The sequence below is a fragment of the Jatropha curcas genome, chromosome 4, assembly GCF_041381405.1.
Source record: "Jatropha curcas cultivar XTBG-Jc1 chromosome 4, XTBG_Jcur_1.0, whole genome shotgun sequence".
NCBI classification, from domain to species: domain Eukaryota; kingdom Viridiplantae; phylum Streptophyta; class Magnoliopsida; order Malpighiales; family Euphorbiaceae; genus Jatropha; species Jatropha curcas.
The window spans coordinates 26781544-26807761 of record NC_143154.1 but is presented as its reverse complement, the minus strand read 5'-3'; the positions used below and the strand labels follow the sequence as shown (position 1 = coordinate 26807761).

Here is a 26218-nt window from a genome sequence, read left to right as displayed (position 1 = left end):
TTTTTATCATGCTAAATAAGCTCAGGACCATATTATCCTTTATTCTATTATATATATTGATTTGTACGTAAATCTAGATGCTTGGGCCAGAGTAGTAAGTACGTTTTAGTTTTCATTGATTAGAATGTGACTCAGAAAATAAACTTGATAAAAATTTTATAGGTTGTGATTAATTTATTAAAAAAGATTGAAGTTCAGGACCCCTAAGTCCTATAGCAATTGGACTTTTTTTGTTTTATCCGGGATGCAATTATTTTCACAAAAGAAAGATCTAGAGATGAGATCAATCGAGTACTAGAGAGTTTACAAGCAATGGTGGAGGATTTTTGGTTCTTTTGCTTTTGAGTGAGAAGGAAATTTCCAACTTGGCATATATGTGATGTGCCCACAATTGTATTGCGAGAAACACATGCAAATAGTTACCAAGCTCTGATATTGAATCATAAACGTACACTGAGAGTCTGAAACTTGATATTGAATCATAGCACACATTCCTCAAACCTTTGCAGGGTAGCACATGAGATCTACTAACAGTAGGTGAAGAGTTCAGAACGTACGAGTGTGTCTACATTTTGTCCTCGAGTTCTCAATTTGCAAGTTACCCAAAGTGCTTTTGATTCTAATAAATTTGCCTTTGAAATTTCATCTTCTGCATCTCTGCAGTAAAACCTTAGTTTTCTTCTAAAAATGCTTGCATGGCAACATAAATATGGCTTTTGGGTCGATTTCTGTTTCAAGTAGATGAAATTGCCATTAAATTAGTATCTAAGAAAATTTAAGTGCATGTCCTCTCGTTTGAACCCGAGACTTGCAATATTGGTTTAATCATTTGCCCCCTTTAATTTAGTCAGTCAAGCTTTCATTGTAGCAAGAAAAACAGAGAAGACTTCTAACAACTATAATCACATTAAGAGTTCTAACTTCTTCATCTAAATTTCAAAAACTGAAATTTCTGTCAGCCCCAATTCTACCAGGTCAGACAAGATACATTGACATCTGAAAAATGTTACTAACAATGAATCACTGTAAGATCAACTCTTTTGCATACTGCAGACATATTCAAACACTGTGATGAAGAGCTGTTGCATTTATAAGCAAATATTGCCAACTGAGAAACAAAAGCATCAATTAAATATGAGATAAATAATAAAAACAATCAATCATTTTCAATGTAATAAGCAAGGGATTTAATAGACGTCTCAGACCCAAGCCATATAAATCAGCCCTAAAAGTGTCAAGCTAAAAACTAAGTTTTTATATATATGAATCTTTCAACTCAACAGCCTCAAGGATGCTAGAAAGCTGACAGAAAAGATTCAAGAAATGTAATCGTCACATGCCATAACTTCATATGCATGATCATATAAACTAAGACCAACAACATTTTCCAGGAGAAAAAGGACAACAATGTACATGCTAATTCCAGGAAATTTAAACATCAAGTACATGAATATTATGATCATAACTCCAAATGTGTAGCACAGATAAACATAACTAAGAAATCAACCTCTTGGTATCTGTGAACCAATATGAAACTAGTAGCAACTAGAGAGAAAAAGGGAAAATTTGAATCATTTAAGGGCAAAATTTACAGAAACTTGAACTATGGAATTTTATTTCCAGCAAATAAAGTTGATTCTATTCCGATGGCAAAATCAGATCGAGTTTAAAAAATTTTCAAACCAAAACTTTTGAACAAATGTCATACTTATCAGTCTCACAGAATACAACATGTCATACATCCCAACTAGATAGTCACAGCTACATCAGCAGTAGCAGTAGCAGTAGCAGCAGGAGTATCTTTACCAGATTTCATTGAACAGAAAAGGTTCAAAACATCAGCATGGTTTCGAATATAACGTGGGCATTTAGACAGGAAATCTTGTGCTTCAGAGCGCCTCCCAGCCTTGAAAAAGGCTTCAAATAAACGGAGAACCACAGATGTAGATGGAAAATCCTTGGAAGTCATAGCATTCATAAAAGCAATTGCATCATCACTTGATCCAGACTTTGATACATGATTAATAAATGGATCAATAAAGGGTGGGAAACCATCATTTTTCATCAAATTCAATAGATTCAATGCCTCTGTAAATCCACCCTGAACCAATAATTTACTTATCAATGCTTTGTAGGTTGTATGCCAAGGCTTTAACTGATTACGACTGATGTAATTGTGCATAAGATGGCTTGCATCTATTGCTCTGTTCTTGCGACAATATGCATTTACCAAACATTCAAAGGCATAACCGGCATTTGAAACTCCCTTCTTTTCTATCATATTTCGGAAACAAACAGATGCTTTTTTGAGATGGCCAGATACACAATTTCCTTGAATTAAAGATGCCCAGGCCTTAGAATCCAAATCACGTCCAGATGCTTCCATGTGATTCACAAATTCATTCACTTCGTGTTTGGTGCCATCGCTACCAAGCCCAAATGCAATCTTACGCTGCAGATTAGCACTTGCTAGAAACCCACCTTCCTTCATTTCTTTCAAAACCTTATTGCACTCTCTAAATCTACCAACGCTCGTTAGAGATTTAAGAACTGCATCTAGCATAGAATCTGTCAACTCATTTTCATTTCCAATAAAGATCTTCACAACTCTTGAAAACAAATCCATATCTAATTCTTTACCAGTCACTATCTTTTTTAACAAATAGGTACAACATTGCACTGAAGGCTTATTAGCACCACCCGATGCAAACTCATATAAGTCCACAGCCTCCTTCATCATTCTCCTCTTTATGAAACGTCCTAAAACCTTATCAAAAGTCTCCACCTCCATTTCATATCCATTGCTCCTCATTTCGTCGACCAACTTCCAGAACCTGTCAATGCAATCTTCCCTACCCAAAACCTGTGCCATTGCATTATAACTCCTTTCATCATGCTTAAACAATCTATTCTCCTCAACCCACTTAAAAAATATCAAAGCTTTCTTTGGTTCTATAGCTAAATTCTCCAACACAATCTTCACCAAGTCACTTGAAAAAGCTGCATTCAAATCCTCAATCTGTCGTTCAACATCCTCTCCCCAAACTTGATTTCTAACAATCCTACTCACCCTCAGACCAATCTTTTCCACGGAATTATCCACAGATCCTGTTGCGAATACCCCTTTTAGCTTCTCCAAGTCACTCTTTAACCCTTCTTTCTCAAATTTCTCCGTTACTCTATCTCGAGTACCCTTTGAAACACCATAACCTTTTTTCTTCATACTTTCAACTAAACACCAAAACTCTTCCACAGACCCATTAACACCCAAAATCCCTAGCATCAAATTATAAGCTTTCGAGCTCAACCTCTCACTGTCCCTCTCCAAAACCCAATTAAAAAATCTTCTTGCCACATCAGGGTTAGACCTGAGCAACTTTAACAATTTCAACACCATTTCATGATTAACAGCAACGCCATTCGACTCCAATGCTTTGCTAATATCATCGAAATCACTAAATTTAGTGAAAATATCAGACAAAATAGATAATTGATCTGTTTCCTTCTCTGGTTCAACTAATGGCTCCGATGAGAAATTATAAGCTATCGGGTTTTTGCAATTTATGGGGCTTTTAGGGTCTACAAAATTAGCCTCACGTGAAAGCGAGTGAAATGAATAGACAGAGCGAATAGAAGAGACAGTGTGTACCTGGAAATAAGAAGGGGAGGAGTGAACATGTGCTCGGAGAGACGAGCGAGGGCAATTTCGGAAGAGAAGTAATCGCCATGAATGTCTCATTTCTGTAGAATGGGATTAGGGTTCTTGAATCTTTGATCGAGATAGAAGATGCACAAGTGCAGTGTGTTAGGGTTTTAGCGGGGACTTAGTAAGTAGGTTTTTTGACAGTGTTTCGGTAGAATCGCATCACTGGCCTGCTGCTTGTGAATTGCGATAGACAGATAGTAAATTGTTAATGGGCCTATCTATGAACCATATGAATCCCAACCCAACTTGAGTCCATGAAATACTTTGGGCTTTAGGCGATATATTTGACCATCTTTAACTTTTATTTTTTATTTTTTTACTTTAATCTTATGTTAATTTTTGATTTCTCTCATACTTTAACTTATAAAATTATCCGATTAAACATTTCAATTTGTAAAATCATCTCAATAAATACTTCAATTTACAAAATTAAATACATGTTAGATAGTTGAAAATTTTAAAATTATATTTACCTAAAAGTTATGTTAACCACGTATCAAATATATATTTTATAAAAATCAAAATTTAAAAAACCGTTATTATTAACGTGAATATGTATGCAATGTAATCAAAATTCACAATTGTAAAAGTAAAGAGTAGATCTTCTTCAAAGTCGAGGTTGCCACAAGATTAAAATAATAAAATTCATAGCTAAATTTTTGTATTTAACTTGTATTTTATATTTTATTATATATAATATTAAAAATTTTATCAATTCACGGCTTGCTTATCAATATTGGCGATTTTAAATTTTGAATTCATAATCTTGCATGTAAAATTCATTTTGGGCTGCAGTCTTGATTCAATCACCTAGTGCACCCATATACTTAATTTATATAATTAGGGAAATATCAAAATATAAAACGTTTTGAGTATTTTAAATAATAATAAATATATTTTTTTTAATTTTACTCTTATTTATATTAGATATAATAACTATTTTCAAAAGTTACTTTTAGTTTTAATATAAATGATATTATAGTCAAATTACCCCTGATTTTATTATAATATAAGAGAAATAATTATTTCATTAATCTTTGTACAAAAATTTTAAACGACTTATTTTTTGGATAGAAGAAGTAAATATGATGTATAGAGCCTATCGAATTGTTTTGACTTGATGTAATTATCCAAGTATGATTAATTAATTATAAACGATCTTGAATTATATAAATGCACTCGGAACTATTGGCCTCAAGCACTAATTTTTCTACCATGTATCTTTGAAAAAGCAATTCCAACCGTTGGATTAACAAAGAATAACGTTACAATAAGATTAGGATGTGATCGGATAGCTAAGATTTGGAGTTATAATAATTTCATTAATTAAACAAGTGGAATGGAATGTGAAAGTCACATACTATCAAATACATTTTAAATAGCAGAATTAATCAATTTTGACTTAATTTAATTTCAATTTGAATATCTTAATTTAATTTAATTTTAAAAGTGCTCAAGTGTAATTTAATCAAGTGTGATTTAATTTAATTTTAATCAAAATGTTTTAATTTAATTTAATTACAAGTACGGTTAAATGTGGACTTAATCAAGTGTGACATAATTCAATTTTAATTATGATTATCTTAATTTCATTCAAAATACATCTAAAATACTTTATTTAATGATTTCCTTAGTAACAAACGACATTTCGTTTTACTGGAATAGACAGACACAACACGCTGCTGCAAATGCTGTCCTAAATGCAAGAAAAAAAACAAACTCATGGTTTAGAACTTGTTCTCTTCAGCACAATTCTTGAACTTTAATTCACAAACAATACATAAACATATTTGGTTTTAAACCAAATCAAAATTACATTAAAAAGGAAAATGTTATTTAAAACAAAATCCCCTAAGCTCATAAAGAAGAGAATCACAGAAAGAAGAAAGCTCTCTTCTTCATATGGAAAGCCAGTTGTCCTACAAAATGCCCAAATACACATAAAAATATTTATATATTTATATAAACTGTGCAGTCCAGCATCAATTGTTCGTCCCAGTTGCAGCGTTCTTCACTGCTTCAGCTGCTTAAGAAAGATCTCATACAATTTGTAATTAACTCCAAGCATTCATGTAGGTTCTCAATCTAGATTTTGCTTTCTTTTCTTTTTCTTTTGTTTCTTTTTTCTTATCATTACAGTTGTCCTTTTCTTCTTTTGCTTGTTTATGAACATAAATTTGGTACACTGCTTAAAGATAGTCCATACCAACTCAAAAAATAAATTCTAAGAGATATACTTTCTATTATTTCCAAAAGAAATACAGCACATCTGGACTTCCTCCATTTTCATGAATGGCTTTGTATGGCAACTTTTCATCGCTCAGTACTTCAGAGAATAAAATACCTTTGGTGATGAGTTGTCCAGGTAATTTCTTGCACTTCAAATTTGAAGATTTGCAACGAGTACCTGTTGGGTCAAGAAAAACAAGTGGTGCTATGAGTGTTTCACCCCATGATGTAAAATTTCCTTCAATGCTAAAACCCGAGTGTACTTCTTGATGACAAACTCATTGGTGCTTAAAGTGCTCCTTCCTACACATAACAAGGCTTGCTACATTATTTGTTAATATAACTTGGCGACCAACAACTCAAGATCACAATGGCATCAAATTCTACAGGAAAAAAGGGGTGAAGGGATCACCATAGACAGTTCAAGACAAAATAATATGTAACATGTTTATGAACCCTGAAAACATGATGCAGATCTGAAAGCTGTTCTGTAGTAATTTGGGCAAATTCCGGTCCAATCATCCTAGGCCGTATCTGCATCAGCTAGTTGTCTGGTGAGTTCCATTGAAAAAAAGGACCGAGACAAGATGAGCTCAGTGTGCATTACACTTCCACAATTCTACATAAGAAGTTTCCACCATATATTTTTGGTTCTCTAGAACACTAGCAAGAATAGTATTGCACTTTTTTCTCGTTAGTCCAATCAACACATGCCATCACAGGCTAAGGTGAGGAGTAGTCCACACTGCTGCCGAATAAAATAATAACATTTGAAATTCTAGCCGGTGGCTTTATTGAAATCCAAGTTCCTAATGAGTGTTAGTTTACCTCCATATCTTCTAATAAATTCTTTGACATTATACGTCTCTCAACTACATGATTCCAGAAGAGACTTAAGATGGTGCTATCACTAGCATAAGAAGCACTAAAAGACCTATAAATTTTGAGAGTAATCATCAGTCTTCTTCTGTACATTTCATCTAACATATCTGAAGTAGCATGTACCTTCCCAAGTTTCCAGTACGCATATGCTAGACTAGTGTATATAACACTATCTCCCAATATGCCCCTCTCTTGCATGAGATTGAATATTCTTTGAGCACAATCAACCTTTTCTCTTTTGCAGAACCTCCTTATTAGTGCCCTATATAATGATATATCAGCAAAAAGACCTCTTCTTATAAACTCCTCCGGAAGTTTGATAATTGCCTCTTCTTTGTGTTGATTGCAATAAATATCTACAAGCCATGAATATGTACAATAACTAGGAAATAATCCTGAATTAAGCATGCTAAATAAAAGCTCTTTTGCGTTGTCCACCTCCTGTATTTTGCAGAATCCGTGAATCAATGCGTTGTACGTAAACTTATCTAGTTTCAAACCAGCCTCCACCATCCTATTCTTCACTTTCAAAGCAGACTTCATATCCCCTATCTTGCAATAGGCATTAATTAATGTGTTACATGTGACATTATCTGGCTCAATCTTCTTTTCGCTCATCTCGTTTAGGAGTTTATTTGCATCTCTTATCCTGCCTCCCTCACACAACATACGTAGAATCGAATTATAAGTAACAACAGTAGGATACAGCCCTTGTGCTTCCATTACTTCTCTCAATCTCAATGCTTCATCAAGGTCATTCACTCTACAATACCCATCAATCAAAGTAGTGTAAGTCACATTGCTAGGTGTAAACTCTTTAATTTCCCCAAAAAGCCTCATAGCCTCTCTCATTCTACCTTCTCTGCAAAAACCATAGATAAGTGAATTATAAGTGACTATATCAGGGCTAATTCCTGCCATATTCATTCTATCTTGAACAGACAAAGCTTCATAGTGCATACCCTTTTTGCAATACAATGAAATTAATGTATTATATGTGAAAAGATCGGGAAAAACACATTTTAATTCCATTTCGCTCAACAACTTCTCTGCTTTCTCCACATCACCAGATTTACAACAAGCATGAATCAACACATTATAGACATGAATATTAGCTTCAACTCCAACTCTTACCATTTTCTTGTAAAGTTTCCATACCGTATCAGTAAGCCTATCCTTAACCAAAGAATTCAATAACACAGTGCAAGCATGCAAATGCGGCCTAAACCCACATATCCTCATGTATTCAAAAACCTGAATTGCTTCTTGTTGCATCTTGGAATTTGCATAAACTATCACAAGCCAACTAAAAACATGAGAATTCACATCTGGGTCATTATGCAGCCTCACTAAAGCACTCAAAACCGATTGATTTGACAAGAAATCCTTATAGGCAAGCTTCTCAAGCAAATTCTGTGCAGTCTTGAAGTTTTTGTATTGAGTTAAAATGTGAAGCATTGTCCATGAAGATTGTAAAGAGTGCTTATAACTAGGAATCGATGATTCAATCCATTTAAAGAACGTCCAAGAAAGAGAAGGACTATGGGTGTGTAAAGAGAGCTGCAATAGTACCTCGTTAACAGTTGTTGTGGAGAAATTAGACCCAATCTTGGGTGTTAAGAGATTGTTCCAGCCACCCTTTAGTATCGTTGCACATATGCTTTGAACTAATTGCATTTCACTGCTCAGAGAGACAAAAGCAGCCATTTTTTTATGAACTCCTGCCATGAGTTTATTGATAATTTAGGCATGAAGTGCTTTCTAGTTGTGGGTCAAAATGGAAATATGAAAAGTACTGTGGTAGATAATAAAAATATTGGGGTCCAAGTCCAACACTGGGCATTTTTGATTTGGTATTTTTTCTTTTTTGAAGATTATATTTTGAGAGAGCAAGATATGAATCTAACTGAACCAAGTTGCAAAAGAAAAAGCCCGGTGATTGAAATGGGAGTCTGAGAAATTTTATTAGGGTTCTGTTCTGTACTTTGTTGCGTGTTTTGGTGAAGGAGAAGCGGAGGCCGGGTCGCTTAAGGCGAACACTAAAACGGTGCGTTTTACCAGTTTTGCCCTCCATTAATTGTGAGGGCTAATCGGGTCAGAGCACGTTAAAAAAGAAAAGAATAGCCCACCCATCAAAAATTGGTGTGGCGCCCTACTCTCTCCTCCATAATCCTTCTCTGGAAACTGTTACAGTTAGGGTCATTTGCTTAGAGACATGAGAAACTTGAAAGAGAAGCTGGAGAAGAAGAAGAAAAAGAAGGCTGAGAGAACTAATACAGAGCAATTTCAAAAGGGTATCTCTTGCTTAAATTATCTTTCTTTTTGTAATTGTTTTCCTTTAGTATGTGTGTATATAGTTCTGTATTTTTTATCTTTTCATTCAATTTATATTGAAATGATTCAGGGGTATTGTCTGCAACTTTTGATTGAGAAAGATTTTTTTGTTATTTTGGTGAATGAAAAATTTCGTTTTCTAGCATTAGTAATCTTAGCTTGTTCACTGTAATTTACTTTATTTTGAAAATACTAATAAGGTTTTGTTTTTTTCTATTTTTTCCACTCTATTTCGCTTCATATTCATGTTGAGGCATGAAATATTTGCACACTCAACTTATGTATATTAATTTTAGATGCTTGGAATTAGTTATGTTGCTAGTGTAGTTGTTTGGCATGTGAACAAGTCCTTTTATTTTCCTGCAATTAACTGAGCTCTGAAATTATAACGTTGGAAACATTTATACTGATACATATATGTGGTACCTCAAGTGGATTTTTACGTAGTTACGTCTTTGGAATATAATTAGGCGATCAAATATACTTTAAAGCAGCAGGTATATTTACTAACAATTTACCAAAGCCCAATATCATACTTGCTGAAAGGAAATACTCTTCACATCAAACAATAATGAATTTCACGAAAAGATACTTTAGAATTTATTCATCAGTCTTTTGCAGGCCTTGGGACAATTGTCTAATACAATGGTAAAACTCTTGGATCTTGGGCTTTGCTTGAAGCCAAGCGTTAGCAAGGTCATAGCTGGGAGCAACTCCTTGCAAAAACATTTACATTGGATGATGTATGCTTTTAGTTTTTTTGAGGTGCATAATTCAATCATGGTATCCTATTTGTTATAAAAGCCAGTGTTTTCATTCTCAGCATGACTTGAATATTTAAAAAAACAAATACTTGCATAAAATAGGCTTTAGTGTTCCAATGGTGACGGGAGCTGATTCAGAAGCAAGAATATCATTACAATATTTTGGGCGAAGGTGTTAAAGTTGCTAAATACAATTTTGCTAAAACGAATAATGAATGACTAGCAGACTCGTTTTTCATTAAAGAGATCAATACATTGATAAATTCTGATTGAGATAATTCAAATAGGTGAAATAACCATTGGTTTGTACGATGAAAATATCCTTGGTTATGGACTTGATTTTCTATTTTCACCTCATCCTTGACTCATTCAATGGTTTGGTGCTGTGTTTCAAACTAGTATTATGTATACTGATGTTTAGCAAGTATTAGTGCTTGACATTTTTCCATTTCAGAATTAATGTTAAAGAAAGAGGAAAAAGGGAATGGAAATATCAAACCCATAGGAAAGGAGAAGAGGAAAAGAGAGAAGGAAAAAAATGTTGATACTGGAAAAGCTGTTTTGATCAAGAAAGGTAAAAAGCTGCAGTTAAAAATTTTATTTATTCAATTCATGATGTTTTGACTCATTTATTGGTTTCTATTGATTCAGCAGACGAACTAATCAAAGCACAAGGAGAAAAGGACAAGAACAAGCCAAGGAAAAAGAAAAGAAAAGATGAGCAGAAAAATAATGCTCTGGTTGGGAAATCTGATCAGAATGGTACTGAGACTGAAGATGTCTTTTACTTGTCTAGAGCTTTGTATTGTGTATATGCTTATGTGCACTGTTTGATAACTATTGTACTTGGCCCAACTTTTGTGTTATTTTGTTCACCAACTCATTTAGTCTGAAAATGCCATGATGCATTTATCAGTGTTGTGAGCTTCTGCATTGCCAGTTTCACTGCTTTAAATTCTTTTCTTCTTCCTTTCATTTTGCTTTTCTCCTTTGCTTTGGCTTGTTTACATATCCAACTTTTCCTACAAAATGCCCAGTTTTTGTTTAGTTTCATGCAATTCAGCATCAGTCACATTATTATTTCACAGATTTGGTTAAGTGAATATTTTCTTTTCTACATAGATGATGTGGCAGCAGAGCAGAGCCCATTTAAATCTCAAGGAGATATAAACAATTTCAAAGGGCAAAGTGAAGCTGTTATTGAAGGTGACATCAGCTCTTGTAAATTAGCTATCTCATTTGTTTGATTAATACAAAATTTCTTGAGAAAATTCAACTATTTTTTTCACGGTATTATTTCCTTCTTTTAGGTAAATCCAAGAAATCTAAGAAAAAGAAAAAGGAGCATCACACACGAAAAGATGGCGAGACCATAACAAAAGAGATAGAAGATGCTGTTCAAGATGAGGTCTTTTACATTTCTTCTGGGGAAGAGGACTGCTCAAAAGGAATGAGAAGTATGAATCCTAAATCCAGTGATGTTAGGTCTTAACAATTCAGTAGCAAACTTGCCATAAGTTTTGTTCAAATTTCACATAGAGTTGGACACCAAACCAAGGTTAGGTGTGTCTCTCGCTTGTTTTTACTTAAAATGGCATCAACTTTTAGCTTCAATTGTTGGGGCATATCCAATTTCTCAGTCCATGGCTTTGATGTCCCGTAACAGAATCCCGGCAGAGATCTGTATGATTGTCATCCATCATTGATGTCTCAAAATAGAGAATCACAGCAATCCTGCATAGACTGTATGACTGTCATTCTTTTTTAAGGGGTGCATCAAAGCCATATATTTTGTGTTTTATCCATTCCTTCTTAGCAAGGCAAAACATTTGGGGGCAGGAAGTAGCTGAAAGTTGCTTCATTCAATTGTTTGGCAGAGGTTAACTTGCAAAATATCTGTTTTATGTGCAAACTATAAGTTATTTCTTTTACATTTCACTATTATCAATGAAATCTCATGCATTATTACTTATAGTCTTACTTAGTAGTTGTACTACAGAATGGCTCATGGAATACCACCAAAGTAGACCAGGTTTGAAGGTGTTGCAAGAAAGCATAGATCAATTTATAACTGCACATGAGGAAAAACTTGAGCAGGTATCCTTCTCTAATGCGTTTCTCCACTAATTCTTTATCGACAACATGTGAAGTATATATATATATATATATATATATTTTTAATCCTTGAATAGTTGCCCTGAGTGATTTGCACACATTACCAGCTCCATCTTTTAACATACTGCTTTTTTGTGCTTACAAATATGGATGCTTGTATAGAAGAACCTTTCTTTTAGTTGTTTCATATGGAAATTTTTACAGCTGATGTAGTTTGTCCCATTCAATGAATGCACTAGTGTGATGATGTGGGGAAATAGACTGCCCTTATTTTAAGCTGCAAATTTCAGCGTTTACTTGCCCCTCGTTTCTCTTTGCTAATTAGAATTGGAAATTGATGTGCATATTCTGTTGTTAGATATGATCAGTGTCACGTTTTTGTCTTCTGCCTTTTTTAGTTTTCCTTATCCATTTTCTTTTTCTTGGTGGCAAATGTGCACACATTGTTTAATTTCTCATTTCTCTTGTTACATTATGGTGCAGGAACGAAAAGAAAGAGAAGCACGTGCTGCAGAAGATGGATGGACAGTTGTTGTCCATCATAAAGGAAGGAAGAAGACAACAGATTCTGAAAGTGGAGTTACAGTAGGCTCTGTTGCCCCAACTGTTGCAGAGAGCCAGCTAGCCAAGAAGAAGCAAAAAGAAGTTGGGCCAAACTTCTACCGTTTTCAAAAAAGAGAAACTCAGAGAAATGGTATGAACTTGCAAGTTGCTCACTTCTTTTGTATTGCATACTGTTGCAGAAAATAAGTAAATAAAATGCCATGTTGTTATTGACATGTGCGTGCACCTTTAGATACATGATGCAATGATTCGCATCTACATTCCTCCTCCAAGCAACACTAGGCAATAGCTCATGTCTTTGTTTGCACTGGCATTGACATGATGATTTGGATCAATCAGACGCGTCTATGTCTTCAAATGGACTTGGCATGAACTCCTATAAATGTTAATTGCTTCATTTCCGTGCAGAAATTTTGGCACTACAAAGCAAATTCGAGCAGGATAGAAAGCGGATTCAGCAATTGAGAGCTGCTAGAAAGTTTCGACCATACTGACAGCTGCTGCAGAACTCACCCAAAGAATGGAGCTGAAGCTGAAGTTGAAGCTTCAGCTTCTAATGATATCAGTTTTTTTGCAATAGGGGAAACAGAGGGCTAAATTCACAGCATTTTGCAATTCTTTTTTCACTTTGAATTTATTGGAGATATCAAATATTGTAATTCGTAGATCGCAAGATATATAAGTGATAATGTACAATTTTCCCAGAATGTACTTAACTAAGATGAATGATTTTGCAACTTTGATAAATCCTAGATGACCCATGGTGCCACACCGTTGTAGCCCTATGGACCAACGAAGTAAGGCTATTGGAGACGAGAATAGCACGTTGGATGGTATTTGGACCAAGAATATGAGAGGGAGGATTTGGCGTAATGCTTTCTGCTGCCCCGGGGTCGGCATGCGGGATCAAGGCCTAGTGCTCTAGGATGTGGGCATCATGTTTTGTCAAGAGTGACTGATGTCTCTGTAGAGAAAAAGCTCTATGGACACTATAGGACCGAAGGCTTATAGTGCGTATCTCTCCTAAAGTGAGTGTTTCGGTATAGATAGTTCTATGCTGCAGGGGATGCTTTAAGGCCTTGAGCCCATACACGATTGTGTGGGATTTTTATATATGCGTTGTAAGATGAGTTCTACGGTTGGATGTTATGTATCGATGGCAAAACCAGGAATTTAGATGAGAGAAACAAAATTTATCTCATCCATTTATAATAGATTATGCATAAAATATAATTCTTTTAAACCAATAATAACAATTCTGCGTAATTTTATGGTGCACAATTCTGATAAAATAAAGATTTTTATTTTTTCAAAACAAAAAAAAAAAAATTTATTTGCAATTTATTATCTTCATATTTATTTATGTATTTGTCATAAAGAAAGATGGGAATCACACAAAAAGAAAGGCCAACCACAGCCATAACCGCGACCTTAGCCAGCTGCCTGCAATTTTCCATCAACTGCTCCAACGCATGCTGACAATCTTCTTTTTATCCTTTTCTTAACTTTCATATTTGCTTTTGAGACTCTTTAAGAAAGCAATTTTTGCCACTTTAACTTGTCTGTGCAGAGAACTAGTCCTTATATAGGCACCACCTTTTTTTCATTAAGAAAATTAAAACCTAAACTCTGATTAAAAATTAAAGTATGAGCAATCATACTTGCATTATTTATGCTAATGATTAAAGCCAATTCACATCCCACAAGCAAACAGAGAGTCAAATTAGCATCCTTATGTCATTTCTTATAAGATTACATTCCCCACAAAAATACAATTATAATCATTTTAGCATAATGAATATTGTCAAGTAGCCTATTAGATAGAAGTTTCCTTGAGCTTCAGAAATTGGATGCCACATTGACATATTTTGATGCTCATAAACTAGAAAAACTAAAAGATGACAAGTATTAAGAACACAAATCGCAAAAAATAAAATTGTGGAATGCTTATTTAGTATATATGTTTAGGATTCCACAGCCAATACAAATGTAAAATAAGACCCAATTAAACAGTAATAATAGAAGGAAAAACATAGACTTTGACTCGGAGCATTCAAATGACAATGCTCGTAATATATAACCCCATCTCACACCGCTTTATTCAATTTAAAAAGCAGAAAAGAAAACAACATATAATAAAAATAATAACTATTCAACTTCCTCGTCCTTCTCATCCTCACTCCAGCAACATTTCAGGATTGACCTTGGAGATGAACAGCCTTTGGTTTTCACAAAACTCTGATAGATGATCGATCCACCCTTCCCAAGAACTTCATAGTTACTGCCTCCGCAGGAATATCCCTTCACATCCAGAGACGACATAAGTCCAAGTTCATCATGCACAAAGTCAGAATGCAATGCAATGGAGAACTCGGCCGGTTCAAAGCAAGCCAACACCCTTTCGAGCAGCAGAGTTAATTTCACTTGTTCAAGATTGTAACCAACAGCTTCAAAGCTTGCATAGCTAAATCCGTCTTCCGGAGTAACATGGATTGTAGAAATTGCACCCCCTTCGATGGAATTCATAGAGTAGCCACAAGGCTCAAAATCAAAATCACATATCTCAGATTGTGGAAGGATTTTCCTGATACCAGATTCCTCGGTCATCCCAGCAGCTGAACTTGCAGGTGTCTTGTAAAACACAGATGCTCGGTCTCTGTCCAAGCCAGTCATGCACATTTCTAGAGTTTGAACAGAGCTAGAGTGGCGCCCTGTGTCAAGAGAAGCAGAGTAAACATGCCATTTTTGGGTTTTGTCAGGACTACCCATCACATATGCCACACTCTCCAAACCAAGTTTGCCAAAATGGCCATCAAGGACAGCCACCTCCTCAGAGAAGCTACGATGCGGAAAAGACTGAGCCCCAGGAAATATGAAGCTCCCGCGAGAATACCTCACAGAATGTACAGTGAGTGAGAGGGTACCAGCCAATTTAAGAATTGCTGGGATTGAAAGAAGCAATTTGGTAGTCCCACAAGTTTTGATGATAACTTTGTATGGGTAAATAAAGAGACTAGATTCTGAAAGAACATAAGAGTCAACATGATCATTTGAAAGAGAATCAACAATGGTGCATTCAGCTGGCTTTAGAATCTCATCTATTTGAGCTTTGGACAGAGAACGGAGGCCCATCCCTCCGGGGTCAGCAAAGAAGCCAGGCTCAGAAAAGGACACTTCAAGCCTCTTTTCATAGCCTTCAAATCCAATAGCAGAGGTAGGCAAGGCCATCTTGCCTCAGAGGAACAAATAACACTTGTGAAGGAGTATGAGAGAACGAGGTAAGTAGAAAAGAAATGCAGAATAAAAAACAATATTGTAAGTATGAGAGCTAAGACGGGGATATATGTTCACAGTTGGGCGATCTCAGGATGGCTTCCTCACGCACTGCATAAGCCAAAAAAAAAAAAAAAAAAAGGGGATCAGGAAACCAATTACATGAAAAAATCAACTTTATAGGTAAAAACTGAGAAAAAAGAAACTCACGTTGGAGTAAGCAGCAGATCTGAATTTCTTGATTCCACCGTGGGGTCGCACGTCTTCAATGCTGTAACCGAGAGGAGCTTCGTAGAATAAGGATTTACTACTGCTAGACTTCTTCTTGCCACCTTTAGACTCCATTAGTTCATTCAGTCTTTCCTGCCAGAATACCCGGTACATATATCAGCACCAGATATGATCTCACAAATCACTAGCACAATACCATGGAAATAACACAGCAGCAATGATATTTTGAAAGGATTACCAATTCTAAAGTATTAGAGAACTAACATGACCTTACCTTTTAATTTGACAAGACTTCTATAGTTTAAAAAGGATCTCTAAAACAACAAAGGCGAAAGCTTTGTTTGCAAGCACTTTCAACAAAATTAACAAAATGGACAAACAGCAATTCATTAAAAAAAAAAAAAAAAGAGAAGGGGTGAGGATTGAAAAGGATAAACATGCAATCCAAAAAAAGGATTACTTTTCATCCCCTTGGATTCATCTCCAAAAAAAGTGTTTTTGGAGATCCAAACAAAAGTTTAAATTAAAAGGAAACCATTATTGAAATGATAAGAAAAACGATACAATTACTCAATTCATCACAGAAAGAATAATAAATCAAGAATCCAATATACACTCATATACAGAAATAAAAACGAATACTTGCAGATCGATAACATAAACACTTACCAATAAATACAATATAATCCAATCTGAAAACTTGAATTCCTCTTGAAAACCTTCCTTTTGTGAACCTCAAATCAAACCCTAGAAACCAAAAACACAAACCAACGAATCAATACCCAAAATTGAAAAAAAAAAAAAATCCACAATTTACAATAATAAAATCAACAGAAGACAATTGAAATACAAAAACGAAGAACAACATATTACCGATCAGAAGAAACGGTGAAGAGCGATAAAAATAAGCAACGAGAAGCTCCTTAAATCTCCAATAATTTCTCGAAACAGAGACTCGTATGTTAGAACGCTACCTTTTCTTGCGAGGCAAAATGGAAAGAGTCTGGCAAGGCTTATATAGGAAAGTAAGAAAGCGATTTGCTCGTTACAAAGGGTGTACAGCTGCCCCCAGTTTTTCAGAAAATTACAGTCATAGCCTCGCAATTTTTAAGTATCTTTTTGTATAAATGAATTTTCCTCCAAGAATATATTAGTGCCTGCCACTTATTTTTCGAATTGCAATGACTAAAATACCCTTACTTGCGCTGGCTTGTAGTTGCGCCACCTATATTTACGCAGCAGATGCGTGGCAGTTTGAAGTGGTGAACCGCGTTGAGGGCTATTTTGGATATTTAAAATTCTATTTTCTGCGGTTGCAATTTATTCAGTTAAGAGTCCAGATTTTGTGGCCTAAATTAGATGTGAAAATTTATTTTCAACACATCATTTCAGAGGAAAATTTTATCTTCTGGTACTTTTAATAATGCTATTTGTGGCTATTGACAAGTGTTTGGTGAATTTGTAAAATGGATTATTATCTGTCCCCGTGACTGAAAATTTTATTAATTTCTTTTTTAAATAGTTAATTCTATTTTTTGAGATACTAAATAATAATAAAAGTAATTATATTATTGTTTCTTTTACGAAATTAATATTTTGCCAATTAAACCAATTTAGTTAGCCTTCTCACTAATGTAAATAGTGAAAAATTTTGATTTTAAATTTTATCGACTGTAAGAATACTTTGATTCGTTTTGATCATAAGAGTTTTCAACAATTTTGATCATTAGACTTTCTATGAATTAAAAAAGAAGTTGATAATTTTTTTCTATTTTTTTTCTATAATAGTCTTTTATCCACAATTTAAGTGGTTTTGGAAAAATTAAAAAATAATTTTTTGAAGGTAAACTATTAAAAAATAATTAATTTAATATATTAATTATTAATAATGTGAGATAAAAAATAATTTTATTAAATTAATGAACTTGTTAAGGAGGTAATATAAACTTACTCGATAATACATCTTGTTGTATATAAAAAGAAAAAAAAAAAAAGAGAGAATTAATTTCAACCACCACAACAAAATAAAAACACACTACTCTTTTCTCTGCAGTTTCATCTTTAAGAATCCCACGTGTTCTCTCAGAAAGAGAGATACACATGGATTTGGATTTGAATTTGAATTTGGTTGTGAATTTGAATTTGGGTTTTGGTTTATTTTTATTTTTTTTATATGGAAATTGTGATGAGATGCAGTGATCATTCTTTCTTTCTTTTCTTTCTTATCCTTTATTGCATTCAAAATTTAATACATCTTTTATCTTCACTCATCAAACTATATTATTTATTTAGAGTTAATTCAGCAATATTAACTGTTCGTTAACTATTAATTTTTAGATGGTACTGTCAAAAAAAAAAAAAAATTAAAAACCACAAAGTAACAAACGCCACCTAATATTTTAAAAGGGTGTATATAAAATGAGTGTTTTTAATTTAATTATTACAACTGAATATTAATAATCAATAATTATAAGTTAAGTTTAGCTCATCCATGACTAATAACTAAATGTTGAAACATATAAACTAAGGATTGATAACTCAAATTTTCCAATAACCATTCCGACCACCCAAGATATTGGTAAAATTAATCAAATTCATCAGTTTAATAATTAAATTTACTTTTTACTTCAGTTGTTAAAATTATAAAAATTAAATCAACCAAAAATCAAGTAAAAAATTATTATTATTATTATTATCATTTTATAAAAATTTAGGATTTATTCTAACACAATAATTGCCGTATTTACGAAATTGAATGAGTTGGAATTTATTTCTATCTTCTTATTTCCTACTGTTGTGCTTTGTCGTTATACTTGCCACGTTTCTCTTGCGTGGCTGCTTGGATTGGGTTGCAGGGGCATCTATACGGTCCTACTTTCTAAATAAAGGCCTTTTTTTGTTTTTTTTATAAATTTTCTAGAATCGTGTATTGTTTGCAATAATTTCTTTTTCCTGTGAATAAATTATTTCCACATATGACCTTCAGATTACAAAGGACAACCATACTAGTCACCATCCTCCAGTTTACCTTTACCTACAAATTGTAGAAAAAGAGATTCCCTGCTATATATGGGACTACTTTTTGCCCCTATTTGGTATGCTTTAATTGGGAGAATCTATTCTTGCTGGAATCTTCTTATCAGAACACATCAGTTTCTTCTCACCAAACTTACATACAATGCTACCAAATTAGTTTCTAATTAACACCTAATCAAACACAAGGCTATAGTTAGTAAAAGCTCAAGGACACCTCAAACCTTATCAGCACCAAATACTTGAGGATAAGGATGCTATATCAGTTACATAATCTTCATGAGCTGGACAGGAACCTACTCTCCAAAATTATATATGTTAAATTAAGCAAGTCATCTTAGCTTGCTTTAATGCATAGCTGTAAGTGAGCCAAGCAGCTCATGAGTTGCTCCAAGTTCAGTTTAGTAAAAGCTCGCTTGAGCTCGAGTACACCTTTAATGAGCTCAACAGTACTCGGCTTGACTTGGCTCATTACAGCTGTATGCATAACAAGCACATTATCATAGTGAACTAACGAGGCAAGGCATACTTGTATGCAAGTTTTCTGAGGAAAAAGGTTTATTATCATATTAATCACTATCACACATGTGAAAATCATGAGGAGAATTCAGTCCTAATAGGAGATGAGTCAGATGATTCCATATGAACATTGCTATCACCCTACTGTTTCTTACAAAAGAGATCCCACATAGCGCGTCATTTAAATGATATATTCAACTATGAACAGTCACCAATGCTGGAAGGAATATTTGATATCCACATCTTCATTTCAGGTGACTGCATTGAAAAAAGTAATAGAAGAATCAGAATGTATTAATTAACTAAAGGAACTTCTCCAAAGAAGAGAAAAACCTTCATTGTGACTCTTTCTGGTTCCCACTATGTTTTGGAGGTTGAACTGGCTTTCCGGTCTGTTTGTCATACTCCTGCTTCAGTTCTTCCAATCGCTTGGACACCTGACTCATTAACCCATTCACGTAAACACATTTGCATCAATGATGCAATTCGAAGGTAGAGAAACAATTAAGTTGAAAGCTTAGTAGCGCAAGGGTACAAGGATCACATATGTGAGAGATGGATAAAAAATAGTACTCAAAACATTGGGCTTAAAGTAATTATTTGTGCGATTACCGCAACCCTTTCAAGATATCACATCTACTTTAAACCTATATGTATTGAAGATAATAGCTACCAATTGCCACCACTCACCATTTGAAAATCTGAGGTGGAGGTTATTGATTGACACCACTAGTTGTACAATTATTGGGATGTCCAGTATGAATGGATGATTCTTATTCCAAAACAGTTGTACTGGATGCAAAGCTCTAGGGTTTATTCTAAATTTCAGCGGAGCCCAAAAAAGGTGCACATGATAACAGCTGGAGTTTCTGTACCGTTTTATGTTCTTGTTTGCTTCTTAAGCAGTGGAAGTTTCAGATTATGAAATGATCTTAGCCTGTAACTGTAGCACTGGTTCAAACCAAATAGCAATCTATAAACGTTGATATTTAGTCTTCTTAAGCTCTTTTAGTTAGGCTTTCAAATATGTGTTATTGGATTAAGTATCAGCTCGTATTAGTAACGCTTTTTTTTTGACTTTTGCTTTTGCAAATGAAGCAAGAGGAGAAATTCTTGCAGCATAAGCAGCACTAAGATTACTTTAGCACAAGCCGCCGAAACATGAAGTGCAATATGAGAGATCCAGAAAGGACAAAGTAAAAAAAAAAAACACCCATTGGTACTAAGATTAGGGTAGATTAAGTGCAGAATACGGTTATCACATGACAGCAATTAGAGATATAGGACCTTAGCAGAAATTCCGTAGTAGTAACACCTTTGCTGTTCAATATGCCTAACTGAATCATTAAAATTTGTACCCAGCCATCACAAATATTAATTATTAGTTCTATACAAAAGGTCACATCATACAAGCAGCATGTGTGTTTCTACTTTCTACAGTAAAACATATGATGGTAGATAAGGACAGCATTGCACATAATGTAACAAACACAAGTATGCGCGCGCGCGCGTGTGTGAGAGAGAGAGAGAGAGAGAGAGAGAGAGAGAGACCTTGAATGAGTAAGCCATTGGTAATAGTGTATCTGGATCCATGGCATCCTCAGGGAAGTTACGCAAAGCATGTATTAATTTCTCAAAGGGTAATTTTACCTGATAAAAAGATGAACAATGTTAATGAGCAGAAAATATACGGTTTATAAAATTTGATCAGGTGCAGGAAAGTAGGACACTAAATACGCACCAAGTCATCATGGCAATATTTTAATAGAGCCAAACCCACTTTAAAAACGATTTTGACACCCTGGAAAGGAAAACAAACCAATTAATGAAGGTAAGTGAAAAAAAAAAAAAAAAGATAAAACGATTACTAAGACTAACCTCATAGAGAAAGACATCCCAAATTCGAAGAGCCAAATGGAATGGGAAAGAGTAAGAGAAAACAGTTATAAACCACTGACTTGCATACATGCTAGGATTTATCATTTCTCGGGTGAAATGTTCTCCCAGCTTTGGCATATGCTCCTTCACCAAGTGGTCAAACTGGAAAAGGTATTGTTGTACAAGAGGCAGCCCCACCTATAAAAAATTAAATAAAATACACTCTCAGAACTAAAAAATCTGCTTTAGATTGCCCAAGAATAGTAGATGAGGCTGCATGCTCCCAGGTTCTAGCTCAAATGGTTAAAGGGAAGGGACCAGGTGTATGTTTTAGGCAGACACAAAATGCGAAGCAACTACCTAGCATTTGAAAGGGGTGAACTTCATGCGAAGGGAACAAAGATGAAAAACAAATTTGAAAGGACCCACAAAAGAGAAAACAAAATTCTATTTTGAACAGTAAAACTTTCTCCATAATCAAAATTTCAAATTGTCAAGATGAGCTCAAAAGCATCCGCAAGACCCCCATCAATATTTTGTGAAAGTTAAAACTATTTCCACATGATGGCCCTTTATTTGTGAATTGTTAATCTTAGATAGTCCAACAAAAATGCAAAAGAAAAGCACACTCAGAACATTCTATCCATTTAAAAGGAGCACCTACAAATGAGACTGATTATCCAGTACAACAGAGTGATCTAACTAATCCAATATTAAACAGAAATTGATAATCTATTGCATTTTGGGACATTGGGACTTGAAATAGAACTTAAGAGAAGGAAAGTTCAATAAGTTGATGCTGAATAGCACACCAAAATCCATCAAGCTTTCAGTTGAATCCACCATCATTAGCATCATCAGTTGCATGAAACTCGAGATACACACGTAGGGGAAGGTTAAATACTCATGACATGACATAACAATATTTTAAAAGCTCAAAGGTTGAAAATTTCTGGAAAATATATGATTGTCCAAATACATCATCTTCATGATCCTAGAATGTAATGACGATAAGAGACACCATCTGAAACTAGAACAACAATTGGCGAGAGTCATAAAATGGCAAAAGCAGGAATCAGATAGGTGGTTTAGGAGTAAAACGAAATTGCAGAGCCACATAACACAAAAGTTGGATACCAATTGGATTAGAAGACTTCCGACAAATCTGACTATCAATTATGATCTATAAGACTCTTCTTTTGTTAACAAGTTGTACCCAGCCAACTCAAGATCCAATTGCAGGGGAAAGTATCATGAGTTTTTGACACACCACTAGATAATATTCTTAGAGATAAGATGCATATGCTACAGCAGATTAATACAACCATAATTTGATGTTTGCCTCAGTAAATTGATTATTTAAAACATGGAATTTTGCTCATCCAAATTCTTCTACAAACCTTGGATTCAAGATCGCTTGACAGTTACAAACATATATGATTTGCAGAACATTAGTGTCATGTAGCTAACAAACTAGCTGATTACAAGCTCACAATCCAATTGATGATGAGAAGGAGCTCTAGTAAAAGATGAATTACCTGATATAATCCTTCCATGGGAGCATGGACAGCTCCTTTCAGTAATGCAACCAACAACCAAAATGCATCTTCTTCACTCATGTAAAGAAGCAATAGACCTGCTAAAAATCCCATTCCCTGTATTTTTAATAATTCCAATGTCATTCTTTATTCAGTATTTCAAGCAAATATTGGAGCAGGAAAGGTAAGAGGCATACCTGAACGTATCCAACATCTCTATCAAAGACAGAGTATGCCTTCAAAACATTGTAGAGGGACCTTTGACCAGGTCCATGTCTCTGCTGGAAGAATACATGTGAAGGGAAGGTGCGAGAAATATCTCGAATTATATCCAGCTCTGACGCTGATGTCTCATATATAACTAATTGCTGCAATAAACATAGAGTTTTATCAGCACAATAAACAAAACTAATGCTTGTGTGTGTAGCACCTAAACCACAAGGGAAAGGAGTACAAGTGAAAATTAAACCAAAAGAAAAAATGTTTAACGAATCATCATAAATCAAGAAAAAAAATATCCATTCAACCAATGTTCGAAAGCAAATGATATAGTGACAACCATCTATCATCACAATTGCAGTCTTCAGTTCAGTCTTTATGAACTCAAGAATCAGAATTTGAAATAGTTACTTAAATAAACCTTAAACATTACACATTTGCATATCCAAAGATAAAGAAACCTACAATGCTAAAAAGAAAAATGAATTGTAACTTATATCCAAAGCTTGACAGAAGCAGAAACACATCTTAATTCTGTTTGTTCTTTCCTGGACAGTGTATGGGTAAGGCAGGAAGCATTTCTAAGCATTCCAAAGCTCATAAAATATTCTCACATGTAGGTCCTTCCAGAAGTTCTACAAGCCAAAAGAGTTGACTGGTACCTCCATATAAAAAAGTCTTATGCTTAATAACAAAGTCATGTAATCAGACTCAACCAGTTATTGCAATAAGTTCTTTTCTTCACAGATACTCAAATTGTCAGCTACCAAGAATTTAATTAAATATATTTCTACAAAAATAAAATAAAATAAAACCTAATATAGACAAGTTCATGGCCTTTGTGGCACTTGCAAAGTTCAGAAATTCAGCACATTATCCAACCATACACTCGTACTATTAATATCTGCCCCACACAAGTGAAGCACTAGTTCAGACTCTGTGAGTAGCAACGGACTTTCATTTTGGCAAAGCTGTCACGCCTCATTCAGAAACAGCCAGTATTTGTCATGTGACTTCATTCTCAGCTAACTATTTAGATATCAGTTTAAATTAAAAATACTAACAAGGAATACCATGCATCATGTGCCCATCACCCCCATGTGTTGCAATAAAATAGACATCGAGACAATTCAAGCAAGGCCCATTGCAAACTAGAGCAAATCAGTACAAAAGTACCTCATAGACCCCAGGATTCATCAGCAGAAGGTCTCGACTTCCAGAGATCAACTGCCAAACAAGACCCCTTAAACAATCTGGAATTCCCTTTCTTATACGCCTCTTGACCACATGAGGTTTTCTCCTAACATAGTGCTTCCAGTCACTTCCTCCAACCCCAATCATCTTCCTCCATTTTCTTACCCTTCTTTCCTCCCTTAACAAATTTGTATGGTCCATAATAAAAGATCAACGTTAATGTCTACTAGCATAAGGAAAAGATCCATACATGAAACCTCAATGAAATTCCAACAGAAAAAATTCAAATGATTTACTGGGAAAAGAAAATCAAAAAGAAAATCTTTACCTCCCAAACTCATAGGCTGACCTGCCCTTGGTTAAGCTGTCTGGAGGATTATTAAGCTCTTGCTTTACAAAACCAAATCTATCTAATGGTTTTGTTGAAGGAAGTGGCCCCTGTTCATAGTCGTCTGTTCTTTTCTTTTCCATTTCACCTAGTCAAATAAACTCTGGTATGCCACAAGGCAAAGTATTCAAGTCTGGTTTCCTTGGCATTGTGATATAAAAGAGCTGGAAGGATTAAAAAACAGCTTTATTCATAATTCTAAATTTAACACATTGAAATGGATATTGAAACCCGATGTCAAGTACCTCTCTTATTATGCCATTGCAAATCCATTAAAATATCAAATTAGGTGAACCATTAGTCATTGTGGTTAAAACACAGTGAGACTACAGCAGATGTTAACAACTATACTAATGAGTATTCTTTCCTTCAACAATGTGAAACAGACGAATGCAAGTACCCTGTTAGACACAAACAACTTGAGTAGTTATTCAATTTATATCATTCCAGTATAGCTGTTTAAAAACAACAATAACATAAAAGGAAAAAGAAAGCCTAATAACCAAAGACAGAGGTATTACAGCAAATAATAGCTACACACATCTATACAATGACCTGCATTCCTTGATCTAACTCTGGAGTATGGTCAAGGAGGTAAATCGAGTCTAAGAAGCAAATGTGAAAACAGAAAATGTTTCGCACAAATGGCTAAAAGAAATCAAAATAAATATAATTCAACAAAAAACAATTAATGGGACTTCCTTACAAGCCTAAACAGATAACTAACACAATTCCTGAAATAACAAAATCATATAAAACTCCCAAATTCCAAGACTACAAAAGTCAACAAAAAAATATTTCTAGAATCAGAACAAAGAATGCAATGAACTAGCAATGAAACATGAAAAAAGAATGAGCAGAAACCCAATTCAGAAACTTTTTACGTAGATATCCAATGGATAACCCTATAATAGATTCACTGCTGGGTAGAAGAAATCCAAAAACCTAGTGAGTGATTGTGGATAAAAGTAAAAAGAAAGATATAGAAAACAAACCTGGGTTTTGGGGATTTCGAATTTGGGAAGCTATAGAAACTTCTTCTGATGATCTAAACACGAAATTCTATGTAATACTACTGTCAGAAATACCTGTAAAATTCTTCTTTATTTTTTTTTTCTTCGAAAATATATGCAATTAAGACAGAGGGAAGTTAATTATTTATGTAATATCTATATCAAACCATTTATCTAAGACTGGTAGTTTTCCCGAACCAATTGGAGCTTGACGCGTGCGTTTCAGAAAAAATGAGAAAAAGATGATCGACAATGAAAAATGATAACAGTAAAGAACGCGGGGAAAGAACCAAAACGACTATCTGTACAAATTGTCGTTTCGGTCTCTTTTTGATTTT

At 34.5% G+C, this 26218-nt stretch overlaps 5 protein-coding genes and 1 non-coding gene across 9 annotated transcripts; 1 reads left to right on the top strand and 5 right to left on the bottom strand.

Annotated features, from left to right (window-relative positions):
• Positions 1 to 1587: 1587 nt before the first annotated feature.
• Positions 1588 to 3880, bottom strand: LOC105646794 (Pentatricopeptide repeat (PPR) superfamily protein). Its single transcript, XM_012232731.4, has one exon. The coding sequence runs from the start codon at positions 3737 to 3739 to the stop codon at positions 1748 to 1750; it is 1992 nt and encodes a 663-aa protein (XP_012088121.1). The 5' UTR covers positions 3740 to 3880; the 3' UTR covers positions 1588 to 1747.
• A 1527-nt stretch (positions 3881 to 5407) lies between these two features.
• LOC105646796 (Tetratricopeptide repeat (TPR)-like superfamily protein) lies at positions 5408 to 8699 on the bottom strand. Its single transcript, XM_012232733.4, has one exon. The coding sequence runs from the start codon at positions 8543 to 8545 to the stop codon at positions 6755 to 6757; it is 1791 nt and encodes a 596-aa protein (XP_012088123.2). The 5' UTR covers positions 8546 to 8699; the 3' UTR covers positions 5408 to 6754.
• Positions 8700 to 8898: 199 nt separating this feature from the next.
• On the top strand, positions 8899 to 13301 carry LOC105646795 (uncharacterized). Of its 2 annotated transcripts, none has more exons than XM_020684385.2 (8): positions 8899 to 9111; positions 10370 to 10489; positions 10570 to 10677; positions 11038 to 11121; positions 11226 to 11372; positions 11915 to 12012; positions 12514 to 12724; positions 13003 to 13301. In XM_020684385.2, the coding sequence occupies exons 1-8, from the start codon at positions 9033 to 9035 to the stop codon at positions 13086 to 13088; spliced, it is 933 nt and encodes a 310-aa protein (XP_020540044.1). In that variant the 5' UTR covers positions 8899 to 9032; the 3' UTR covers positions 13089 to 13301. The 2 variants fall into 2 exon arrangements, with proteins under 2 accessions (XP_020540044.1, XP_012088122.1); XM_012232732.4 differs by having other exon boundaries at positions 10567 to 10677.
• A 1214-nt stretch (positions 13302 to 14515) lies between these two features.
• LOC149497099 (S-adenosylmethionine decarboxylase proenzyme-like) lies at positions 14516 to 15972 on the bottom strand. Its single transcript, XM_089720080.1, has one exon. The coding sequence runs from the start codon at positions 15820 to 15822 to the stop codon at positions 14743 to 14745; it is 1080 nt and encodes a 359-aa protein (XP_089576206.1). The 5' UTR covers positions 15823 to 15972; the 3' UTR covers positions 14516 to 14742.
• Positions 15973 to 16092: 120 nt separating this feature from the next.
• Positions 16093 to 17126, bottom strand: LOC105646797 (uncharacterized). Its single transcript, XR_016320385.1, has 3 exons — positions 16972 to 17126; positions 16768 to 16845; positions 16093 to 16230 (listed from the first exon to the last, which is right to left on the bottom strand). It is a non-coding gene; the product is annotated as an uncharacterized LOC105646797 (transcript).
• Positions 17127 to 19660: 2534 nt separating this feature from the next.
• LOC105646799 (uncharacterized) lies at positions 19661 to 26105 on the bottom strand. 3 transcript variants are annotated; one of them, XM_012232736.4, is made up of 11 exons: positions 25863 to 26101; positions 25113 to 25268; positions 24808 to 25031; positions 24462 to 24657; positions 23264 to 23434; positions 23067 to 23183; positions 21529 to 21726; positions 21392 to 21451; positions 21202 to 21300; positions 19984 to 20087; positions 19661 to 19908 (listed from the first exon to the last, which is right to left on the bottom strand). In XM_012232736.4, exons 3-10 carry the CDS (start codon positions 24948 to 24950, stop codon positions 19986 to 19988), a joined length of 1086 nt encoding a protein of 361 aa, XP_012088126.1. In that variant the 5' UTR covers positions 24951 to 25031; positions 25113 to 25268; positions 25863 to 26101; the 3' UTR covers positions 19661 to 19908; positions 19984 to 19985. The 3 variants fall into 3 exon arrangements, with proteins under 3 accessions (XP_012088126.1, XP_012088128.1, XP_012088127.1); XM_012232738.4 differs by lacking the exon at positions 25113 to 25268 and having other exon boundaries at positions 24808 to 24970; positions 25863 to 26105; XM_012232737.4 differs by lacking the exon at positions 25113 to 25268 and having other exon boundaries at positions 25863 to 26100.
• Positions 26106 to 26218: the final 113 nt, after the last annotated feature.